Raw genomic sequence first — 11,180 nt, 5'->3', positions numbered from 1 at the left:
CCTCTGAGAGAGCAATGGTGGCAGGGCGTTTATTGGGGACGTGGGGGGTACTGGGGATGTGAGGGGACACTGGGGACATTGGGGGGGAAATGGGGACATGGGGGACATGGGGACCATGGGGGGACATGGGGGACATGGGGCCCATGGGGACCTGGGGGGACACTGGGGGGAAAATGGGGACATGGGGGACTTGAGGGGACATTGGGGGGAAAATGGGGACATGGGGGACATGGGGACCTGAGGGGACCTTGGGGGGAAATGGGGACATGGGGGACTTGGGGGGACATTGGGGGGAAAATGGGGACATGGGGGACTTGAGGGGACATTGGGGGGAAAATGGGGACATGGGGGACATGGGGCCCATGGGGACCTGGGGGGACATTGGGGGGGAAATGGGGACATGGGGGACATGGGGACCTGGGGGGACATTGGGGGGAAAATGGGGACATGGGGGACATTGGGGACCTCAGGAGACATGGGGAAAATGGGGATATGAGGGGACATGGGGACATTGGGAGAGAACTGGGGACATGGGGAACATCGGGGACCTGAGGGAATGTGGGGGGGCACATGGGGAAAATGGGGACAAGAGGGGACACTGGGGACCTGGGGGGACATGGGGGAGAAACTGGGGACATGGGGGACATCAGGGACATGAGGGGACATCGTGGGGCACATAGGGACATGGGGGAAAATGGGGACGTGAGGGACAATTGGGGAATATGGGGAGGATGGGGGGAACTTGAGGGGACTGGGGGACATGGGGGAGCTTTGGGGACCTGAGGGGGACAACGGGGGACATGAGAACACGGCAGGCACGGGTGGGGTGCAGGTGGCACGCAGAGGTGTCGCACAGGTGGCACAGGTGTCCCGTGGGGTGTGTCCATCTTGTCCCCATCACTCTGGCTGAGCCTCGCGGGGGCGCTGCAGCTGCTGCAGCTCCTCGGCCAACCTGGGGGCGGGGCCAGAGGTGGGCGGGGCAGGTGAGAGGGGCACACCTGTCCCACACCTGTCCCAGGGGTCACACACCTGTCCCTCACATCTGTCACACACCTGTCCCAGGGGTCACACACCTGTCCCACACCTTTCCCAGGGGTCACACACCTGTCCCAGGGGTCACACACCTGTCCAAGGGGTCACACACCTGTCCCAGGGGTCACATACTGTCCCTCACATCTGTCCCACACCTGTCCCGGGGTCACACACCTGTCCCAGGGGTCACATACTGTCCCTCACATCTGTCCCACACCTGTCCCAGGGGTCACACACCTGTCCCACACCTGTCCCCAGGTGTCACACACCTGTCCTGGGGTCACACACCTGTCCCAGGGGTCACACACCTGTCCCAGGGGTCACACACCTGTTCTAGGGGTCACACACCTGTCCCAGGGGTCACATACCTGTCCCTCACATCTGTCCCACACCTGTCCCAGGGGTCCCACACCTGTCCTGGGGTAACACACCTGTCCCAGGGGTCACACACCTGTCCCTCACACCTGTCCCTCACATCTGTCACACACCTGTCCCACACACCTGTCCCACACCTGTCCCAGGGGTCACACACCTGTCCCAGGGGTCACATACCTGTCCCAGGGGTCACACACCTGTCCCTCACACCTGTCCCTCACATCTGTCACACACCTGTCCCACACACCTGTCCCACACCTGTCCCAGGGGTAACACACCTGTCCCAGGGGTCACACACCTGTCCCAGGGGTCACACACCTGTCCCACACCTGTCCCCAGGTGTCACACACCTGTCCCGGGGTCACACACCTGTCCCAGGGGTCACATACCTGTCCCAGGGGTCACACACCTGTCCCTCACACCTGTCCCTCACATCTGTCACACACCTGTCCCACACACCTGTCCCACACCTGTCCCAGGGGTCACACACCTGTCCCAGGGGTCACATACCTGTCCCTCACATCTGTCCCACACCTGTCCCGGGGTCACACACCTGTCCCAGGGGTCACACACCTGTCCCTCACATCTGTCCCACACCTGTCCCAGGGGTCACACACCTGTCCCACACACCTGTCCCACACCTGTCCCGGGGTCACACACCTGTCCCAGGGGTCACATACTGTCCCTCACATCTGTCCCACACCTGTCCCAGGGGTCACACACCTGTCCCTCACATCTGTCCCACACCTGTCCCTCACATCTGTCACACACCTGTCCCGGGGTCACACACCTGTCCCAGGGGTCACACACCTGTCCAAGGGGTCACACACCTGTCCAAGGGGTCACACACCTGTCCCTCACACCTGTCCCACACCTGTCCCCAGGGGTCACACACCTGTCCCAGGGGTCACATACCTGTCCCTCACATCTGTCCCAGACCTGTCCCGGGGTCACACACCTGTCCCAGGGGTCACACACCTGTCCCAGGGGTCACATACCTGTCCCAGGGTCACACACCTGTCCCACACCTGTCCCAGGTGTCACACACCTGTCACGGCGCCGCCGGCTCAGCCGCTGCCGGCCCAGCTCCACCTCCAGCTGTCGCAGCGCCCCCTCCTGGTCCTGCTGCACCAATCGCCTGCGAGGATGGCGGTTAGGGGGCGGGGCCAGGCCTGAGTGGGAGGGGTCACCTTGGAGGGGGCGGGGCCAGCGCTGGGCACTCACCTGAGCACAGGTGCCTGTGGGCCCAGCTGCTCCTCGGTGTCCATCACACGGCGCTCTGGGCAAGGGGGGGACACCGGTCAGCCCAAGGGGACACTCCTGGGTTTGGGGGGGCTCAGGTGTGCAGGGGTCACTCAGGGGCTTGTGGGAGAGGGGCTCAGGTGGCCCAGGAGCTCAGGAGGTCACTCAGGTGTTGGCAGAGGTCACTGAGGTGTCTGAGGGTGTTCCTCAGGTGCCTGAGGGGGGTCCTGAGGGGTCACTCAGGTGTCAGGGGCTCACCCCAGTTCAGCCACTTCTCCTCCATCTTCTCCAGCTGCACCAGTTCAGCCTCCAGGTGGGCCGGAGCCTGTGGGGGGACAGGGGTGGGAGGGGGACATGGAGCAGGGGAGGGGGTGTGTGATCCCAGGGTGTGCAAGGGACCCCCAGGTGTGCGAGGGACCCCCAGGTGTGCGAGGGACCCCAGCCCAGGGCTCACGTGTGTGACACGCAGGTGCTTGAGCTCCTCCATGATGGACTCGAGCTGCTGGCAGTGCTGCCACCTGAGGATGAGGGGACACAGGGGTGACACGGTGGTCACACATGACCTGTGTGGGTCACCTGGTGCCACCCCCAGCCCCATGTGTGTCCCCCAGCCCCACCTGTGTCCCTCAGGCTGTGTCCCCAGGCCCCACCTGTGTCCCCGGCGCAGGTCTTTCAGCTGCTTCCAGTGCTGCTTTGTCCCTTCCATGTCCTGCTGCTGCTCCAGGCAGAGCCCACAGCGCCTGTGGGGGGTCAGGGGGCACCAGGTGTGTTTTGGGGGGGCACACAGGTGAGGTTGAGGAGGGTCACAGGTGTTCCCACTCACCTCTGACCTTTGGCCTCCACCTCCTTCCCTTGCAGCTGTGCTCTCTGCAGTGACTCTGGGGGGGCAGGGGGGTCACAGGGGTTGGGGTCAGGGGGTCACAGGGGCCAAGGGGGTCCCAACCCCTCTGGGGGAGTCAGGAGGGGTCACAAGGGTCAGGGAATCATGGGGGTCAAGGGGGTCAGGGGGCATCAGGGGAGGTTTTGGGGAGGATCCCAAAGACCCCAGGGCCCCCTGGGCTCACCCTGCACCTGCTGCCAGGACCTCTCCAGTTCCTCCTTGCGCTGCTCCACTGTGGGGAGGGGGCAATGAGCTCAGAGCCCTCTGTCCCCACAAACCCCTCAGGATCCCTACGCACCACCCAAGGACCCTACAGACCCCTCTCTGTGTGTCCCCAGAGCCCTCAGTGTCCCCCTCCAGAACCCCTCAGGGATCCCCCAAACCTCTCAGTGTCCCCCTCCAGACCCTTCAGGGATCCCCCAAACCTCTCTGTGTCCCCCTCCAGACCCCTCAGGGATCCCCCAAACCTCTCAGTGTCCCCCTCCAGACCCCCTCTCAGTGTCCCCCTCCAGACCCCTCAGGGATCCCCCAAGTCTCTCAGTGTCTCCCTCCAGACCCCTCAGGGATCCCCCAAACCTCTCAGTGTCCCCCTCCAGACCCCTCAGGGATCCCCCAAACCTCTCAGTGTCCCCCTCCAGACCCTTCAGGGATCCCCCAAACCTCTCAGTGTCCCCCTCCAGACCCCTCAGGGATCCCCCAAACCTCTCAGTGTCCCCCTCCAGACCCCTCAGGGATCCCCCAAACCTCTCAGTGTCCCCCTCCAGACCCCTCAGGGATACCCCAAACCTCTCAGTGTCCCCCTCCAGACCCTTCAGGGATCCCCCAAACCTCTCTGTGTCCCCCTCCAGACCCTTCAGGGATCCCCTAAACCTCTCAGTGTCCCCCTCCAGACCCTTCAGGGATCCCCCAAACCTCTCAGTGTCCCCCTCCAGACCCCTCAGGGATCCCCCAAGCCTCTCTGTGTCCCCCTCCAGACCCCCTCTCAGTGTCCCCCTCCAGACCCCTCAGGGATCCCCCAAACCTCTCAGTGTCCCCCTCCAGACCCTTCAGGGATCCCCCAAACCTCTCAGTGTCTCCCTCCAGACCCCCTCTCAGTGTCCCCCTCCAGACCCTTCAGGGATCCCCCAAACCTCTCAGTGTCCCCCTCCAGACCCCTCAGGGATCCCCCAAACCTCTCAGTGTCCCCCTCCAGACCCCTCAGTGTCCCCTCAGGTAACTCACGCTGCTCCAGGTGCTGCCGCAACCCCTCACTGCAGTCTTGTGCCTTCACCAGCTCCTGCGCCGTGGCCTCACGGACTGTGGGACACGGTGGGACGGACAGAAGGACGCGTGGGACACAGGGGGATGTGGCAGGCACATGAGGGAGCGTAGGAGGACATGTGGGACATGGGAATATGGGGGAGCACAGGGGTTCTCACACTCACCTTTCTGCAGGCTGTGCATCTGCTTCAGCAGCACCTCCAGCTGTGGGATCCCCCCAGGAGGACCTGAGGGGGGAACTGGGCAGGACACAGGGACATTGCCCCTCTTGAGGACACCCGAGACTGCCTTGTCCCTGGGGCGGGGGGACACTGGGACACATGGCGGTCTTGGGGGGTCTTGGCTGTAGAGCCCCTTACTGCGTGGGTCCAGGTCCATCACTGCAGCCTGCAGGGACATGGTGGGGACAGAGGGGTACATGGAGGGGACACAGGGGATGATGGTTTGTCCCCTGGTTTGTCCCCTCCTGTTGCCTTTGTTGTCTTGTTAGTTCCCCTTTTCCTACCCTCAGTCCCACATTTTCTGTCACGCTTCACCATTTCCTCCCTCCTTATCTCTTTTCTCCAGCGTTTCTCCCATTCCTGTTACCTCTTTCCTCCAGTTCCTGCCGCCTCTGTCCCTTCCATTTCTGTCCCTCATTTCCCTCTCCAGTCCTTTTCCCTCTTGCTCCATTTTCTGTCTCCCACACCCTCTTTCCAGTCCGCTTTTAACACTCTTCTGTCTTGTGTCCTTACATTTTGTCCCTTTTCATCCCCCATTTCCCCTCACCTTCTTTCTGCAGCTTTCTCAGCTGCTCCCCTTCCTATTTTCTCAGGTTTTCCCACCCTTTTCCCCCACACATTCTCCCGTCTTTTTCTCCCCTCACATTTTCCGGCCCTTTTCCCCCACACGTTCTCCCGCCTTTTTTCTCCCCTCACGTTTTCCCGCCTTTTTCCCCTCACGTTTTCCCACCTTTTTTCTCCCCTCACGTTTTTCCGCCTTTTTTCCTCCCTCACGTTTTCCCGCCTTTTTTCTCCCCTCACGTTTTCCTGCCCTTTTCCCCCACACGTTTTCCCGCCTTTTTTCTCCCCTCACGTTTTCCCACCTTTTTCCCCTCACATTCTCCCGTCTTTTTTCTCCCCTCACGTTTTCCCGCCCTTTTCCCCCTCACGTTTTCCCGCCCTTTTCCCCCTCACGTTTTCCCGCCTTTTTTCTCCCCTCACGTTTTCCTGCCTTTTCCCCCTCACATTTTCCCACCCTTTTCCTACTCACATTTTCCTGCTTTTTTCCCCTAATTTTCCCACCCTTCCCCCTCATGTTTCCCTGCCTTTCCCCCTCATTTTCAAGCCATTACCCTTCTATTTTCCCACTCTTTCGCCTCACATTTCCCCACCTTTTCCCCTCATGTTTTCCCACCCTTTTCCTCTCAGATTTTTCCACCTTTCCCCCTCACATCTTCCCACCATTTTCCATCCACATTTTGCCTTAATTTTTGTTCCCTTTTCCAGCTGTCTCTCTCCCTTCCTGCTGTCATTTTCTGTCTCCTTTTCACCCCCAATCTGTCACTTCTTCCATCATATTCTCTTCCCTCTTTTCTGCTCCCTTTCCTGTCTATTTTTGCCCTCCATTTCTTGTCACTTCTTCCAGCCCTTCCTGTCACATTTTCCCACCGTTTCCTCACATGTTTTCCCACTGATTTCTGTCCTCTCATCCCTCTCTTTGCTGCCCCATTTTCCCTCTTTACTGTCTGCTCTTACCCACTTTTTCTTTCAGGTTTTCTCCCCATTTTCTCTCCCTCATTCCTCTCATTTTTGCCTCCCTTTTCTCCTACTCTGTTGCTGTTCTCATCTCCTCTCCTTGTTTCCTCCATCCCCTCACCCCTCAGGATGTCCCTTGTCCCCACATCACTCAAGATGTGCCCCCATCCCCTCACCCCTCAGGATGTCCCCTCATCCCTCAAGATGTCCCCCATCCCTTCACCCCTCAGGATGTCCCTTGTCCCCTCACCCCTCAGGATGTTCCCTATCCCTTCACCCCTCAGGATGTCCCTTGTCCCCACATAACTCAAGATGTCCCCCCATCCCCTCACCCCTCAGGATGTCCCCCATCCCCTCACCCCTCAGGATGTCCCCCATCCCTTCACCCCTCAGGATGTCCCTTGTCCCCACATCACTCAAGATGTCCCCCCATTCCCTCACCCCTCAGGATGTCCCCTCATCCCTCAAGATATCCCCCATCCCTTCACCCCTCAGGATGTCCCTTGTCCCCACATAACTCAAGATGTCCCCCATCCCTTCACCGCTCAGGATGTCCCTTGTCCCCCCATCCCTCAAGATGTCCCCCATCCCTTCACCCCTCAGGATGTCCCTTGTCCCCACATAACTCAAGATGTCCCCCATCCCTTCACCCCTCAGGATGTCCCTTGTCCCCACATCACTCAAGATGTGCCCCCATCCCCTCACCCCTCAGGATGTCCCCTCATCCCTCAAGATGTCCCCCATCCCCTCACCCCTCAGGATGTCCCCTCATCCCTCAAGATGTCCCCCATCCCTTCACCCCTCAGGATGTTCCCCCATCCCTTCACCCCTCAGGATGTCCCTTGTCCCCACATCACTCAAGATGTCCCCCATCCCCTCACCCCTCAGGATGTCCCCTCACCCCTCAGGATGTTCCCCATCCCTTCACCCCTCAGGATGTCCCTTGTCCCCACATAACTCAAGATGTCCCCCATCCCTTCACCGCTCAGGATGTCCCTTGTCCCCTCATCCCTCAAGATGTCCCCCATCCCTTCACCCCCAGGATGTCCCTTGTCCCCACATAACTCAAGATGTCCCCCATCCCCTCACCCCTCAGGATGTCCCTTGTCCCCTCACCCCCCAGTCCCCCCGGACTCAGGACTCTCCCCGGGGTCTCAGTGTTTATTGTCAGCCCTCGGACTCAGGCCCCTCGGGGCGCGCGGGCGCGGCGCAGAACGGTGCCGGGTAGCGGATGAACAGCCAGTCCTCCTCCTTCTTGAGCCAGCGCAGCAGCTTGGTCAGCACGGCGATGGCGCCCGCCTTCGTCACCAGCGGGCTGAAGCAGCTGTACAGCTCGAACTTGCTGGTCACCTGTGGGAATCCATGCCTGTTAACTGTGGGATTTACTGACAGCACTGAGAGCGAGCATCCCATTAACGGTGGGATTTACTGACGGCACTGACAGTGAGAACCCCATTAATTGTGGGATTTACTGACCGCACTGACACCGAGCACCCTCTTAATTGTGGGGTCTACTGACAGCACCACCAACCAGCGAACCCCACTAACTCTGGACTCTTCTCACGACAGCACAACCACGTGCTGTTGGCTCTGGGCCCTGCTGACGGCTCCTTCCCCAGGCTCACCCAGGCCAGCAGCGTTTCCTTCTCAGCCACGTGGTAGAGCAGGCGCAGGGGCCGGTGCGGGCTGTGCACACGGCTGTGCAGGTAGTGGTACAGGTCGAAGAGCCGGTGCTGCTCCTCCTCGCTGGTGTAGGGCTCCTCCAGCTCCGGGCTGCAACCAAGGAAGTCCCCCAGGTGAGGGAAGGGGGACACGGAGGTCAGGTGAAGCTCAGGGACACCCCCATCCCCTCAATTCTGGCGTGTCCCCCCCATCCATCCCCGCCCACCTGGTGAACTGCGGCAGCTGCTGCATCTCCTCCGGCCCCTCCAAGGGTTTGTAGAGGAAGTGCCGGAGCTCGGGGGCGCCGGGGCGCGAGGGGCCGTACCCCGCTCCCCCTCGCACGGCCGCCGCCAGCTCGGCCAGCCAGCCCTGCGCCCGCAGCGTGTCCTCCAGCTGCCGCCGGCACGCGGCCGCCGCGTAGAACCCCTCTCGCTCGGTGGACAGCAGGATCAGCGTCACTCCCTCGTCCTCCTCCTCGCCCAGCCGCGCCGCGTACGCGTAGAAATACCCGTCGGGGTTGAAACGGGGCAAGCACACGGGGGTCCACACCTCGCCCGCCCCCGCGCCCGCCCCGCCGCCCAGCAGGTTGAGCAGCAGGTGGAGGTCGCTGGCGCAGAGCCGCCCGCCCTCGGCCAGCGCCCGCTGCCGCGCCGCCGTCACCAGGCGGCCCCGAGCCGCCAGCACGGCCAGGGCGGGCGCCGGGCGGGCGGCGGCGGCGGCGCGGCGGAGCGCCCCGGACACGGCGCGGCGGAGCCCCCCGGGCAGGGGCAGGCAGCGAGCGGCCCCCAGCAGCAGCCGCCCGTCGGCCGCGGCCCCGCAGAGCAGCCGGTCCAGCACGGCCTCGGCGCCCGCCAGCAGCCGGCGCAGGTCGAAGCCGCGGCGTCGAGCGAAGACGCGGGCGATGCCGCCACGAGTCAGCAGCGACAGGATCTGCTCGTGCACGAAGGCCAGCTCCCGCCGCAGCTGCGCCGCCGACTGCCGCGTGCGGGACACCGACACCAGCAGCAGCGGGCCGCGCTGCTCGAACACCAGCGTGCGGTCCTCTGCGGGGAGAGAGGGGACACGGCGGTCACACGGGGCGGGGGGACACGGAGGGAGGCGGGGGAAAGTTGGTTTGGGGGCAGCCAGATGTGCCTGGACGGGTGTTGCTTTGGGGTGTGTTGTTTTTGGAGAGTGGCTGTACCAAGGAAGGTTTTAAGGGGGTGGTAGGACCCAGGAAGGGGTTTAGGGGGGAAGAGAGTTTAGGGGGGCTGGTTGTACCTGGGCGGGCTGATTTGGTAGATTCAGCTGTACCTGGGAGAGGTGGTTTTGGGGGTGGGATGTTGTGTTTGGAGGGGGCTGTTTGGAGCAGGGATGGTTGTACCTGTGGGGGCTGTTTCAGGGCTACCTGGGGGCGGGGCTGTGCAGATTTGGGGTTACCCACAGGCGTGTCTGCGTAAATTTGGGGGTTCCGTGTCCACCCCCCGCTGGCCCCGTACCGGAGCAGATGGCACGGATGGCGTTGCCGCCGCTCTGGATGAAGGACACGAGGGCCATCATGACACCCATGGTGGCCGCCAGCGCCTCCTCGTTGCCGTGCCGGGAGTAGATCGGCTTCCCGGCCTCGCTGAGCACGAACACGTGTTTGCGCCGCGCTCGCCAGCCCGCGGCCGCCACGTCCTCGTCCGCGCCACGCCGCCCGCCCAGGGCCGATGTGGCCGCCGCTGCCGTCACCGCTGCCGTCACCTCCTCCTCCTCCTCACCGGGGTGACACACTGGGGATATCACTGCTGCTGTCACCTCCTCCTCACTGGGGTGATTCCCTGGGGATGTCACCGCTGCTGTCACCTCCTCTTCATCCCCTACAGGTGAAAGTGCTGGGGACGTTGCTGCCATGGTCATCTCCTCCTCACTGGGTTGAACACCCGGGGATGTCACTGCTGCTGTCATCACTGTGGTCGCCTCCTCCTCATCCCCAAGTGGGGGACACCCCAGGGATGTCCCTGCTGTGGTCACCTCCTCCTCCTCACCAGGATGACAGTCCTGGGTTGCTGTGGGTGCTTGTGCTGTCACTGCTGTCACCACATCCTCATCCTTGCCACATGGCCCACCGTGGGATGTCATGGCCACTGCCACCTCCTCCTCCTCCTCCTCCTCATTGGGGTGGCACCCCAGAGACACTGTGGCTGTCACCACCGCTGCCACCTCCTTGTCCTCCTCCTCATTCCCAGCAGGGTGACACACGGATGATGTCATGGCTGCCACTGCTGTCACATCTTCCTCCTCATCCTCGCCACTGTGGTGACAGCTCGGGGACGCCACTGTCCCCCCTGGCTCCATCTCTGCCTGACCTGTGACCAGCGGGGGGCGCCGGGGCGGTGCCTGTGCAGCGGAACAGCCCCGCCCTGCCCCACCCTGCCCCTCCAAGGGCGGGGCCGGGGGTCCTGGGCACCTGTGGGGAGGTGGGGTGGGGTCACCAGGGGCGTGGCTCCACAAGCCACACCCACCCCTAATCCACACCTGTGGCCGCACCTCCAGTCCCACTCGGTACCCCCCAACCCTGGTGGTCTTCTAAGCCACGCCCACTGCCATAAGCCCCACCCCCACCGAGCCGCACCCCGGAACACCCCACACGTGCTTCCATGGCCACGCCCCTACAGTAAACCACGCCCCCACAGCGGTAGCTCCGCCCCCTTTCTAAGTCCCACCCTCCGGCGGGATCGCCCCCGGGCCGCCCCCTCCCCACCTGGCCCCGCCCCCTCGAGGCCCCGCCCCCTCCGTGCCCGCCCCCGCCCCGCGCGCGCTCACCGGCCGCGCTCCCGCTCCCGCCGCCACCGCCGCTTCCGGGGCCCCCGCGCCGCGCGCCCCGTGACGTCACCGCGCCGCCGCCTGCACCAATCACCGCGCGGCCGCCGCGCGCCGACCAATCAGCGGGCGCGGGGCGGGGCCTAAGGAGCGACGCCTCTTTTGGCGGGTTGTCCCGCTCCACCCTTTTCTTTCATGACGTCACACGG

The 11,180-nt window shown here is 63.1% G+C and overlaps 2 protein-coding genes across 2 annotated transcripts; both read right to left on the bottom strand.

The window, feature by feature from the left end:
* Positions 1–256: 256 nt before the first annotated feature.
* Positions 257–5,639, bottom strand: LOC115492105 (uncharacterized). The gene is made up of 10 exons (XM_032745666.3): positions 4,954–5,639; positions 4,751–4,825; positions 3,714–3,761; positions 3,473–3,527; positions 3,300–3,389; positions 3,104–3,167; positions 2,908–2,974; positions 2,632–2,686; positions 2,456–2,545; positions 257–952 (listed from the first exon to the last, which is right to left on the bottom strand). Exons 1-10 carry the CDS (start codon positions 5,207–5,209, stop codon positions 898–900), a joined length of 855 nt encoding a protein of 284 aa, XP_032601557.3. The 5' UTR covers positions 5,210–5,639; the 3' UTR covers positions 257–897.
* A 2,034-nt stretch (positions 5,640–7,673) lies between these two features.
* LOC115492054 (vacuolar fusion protein MON1 homolog B) lies at positions 7,674–11,116 on the bottom strand. Its single transcript, XM_030260624.4, has 5 exons — positions 10,975–11,116; positions 9,666–10,618; positions 8,414–9,230; positions 8,151–8,298; positions 7,674–7,875 (listed from the first exon to the last, which is right to left on the bottom strand). Exons 2-5 carry the CDS (start codon positions 10,504–10,506, stop codon positions 7,693–7,695), a joined length of 1,989 nt encoding a protein of 662 aa, XP_030116484.4. The 5' UTR covers positions 10,507–10,618; positions 10,975–11,116; the 3' UTR covers positions 7,674–7,692.
* Between the last annotated feature and the right edge of the window lie 64 nt (positions 11,117–11,180).

This window comes from Taeniopygia guttata, chromosome 31 (genome assembly GCF_048771995.1).
Source record: "Taeniopygia guttata chromosome 31, bTaeGut7.mat, whole genome shotgun sequence".
Taxonomy (NCBI): domain Eukaryota; kingdom Metazoa; phylum Chordata; class Aves; order Passeriformes; family Estrildidae; genus Taeniopygia; species Taeniopygia guttata.
Note: the sequence above shows the minus strand (reverse complement) of the source record. Positions and strands in the feature narration are given on the sequence as shown.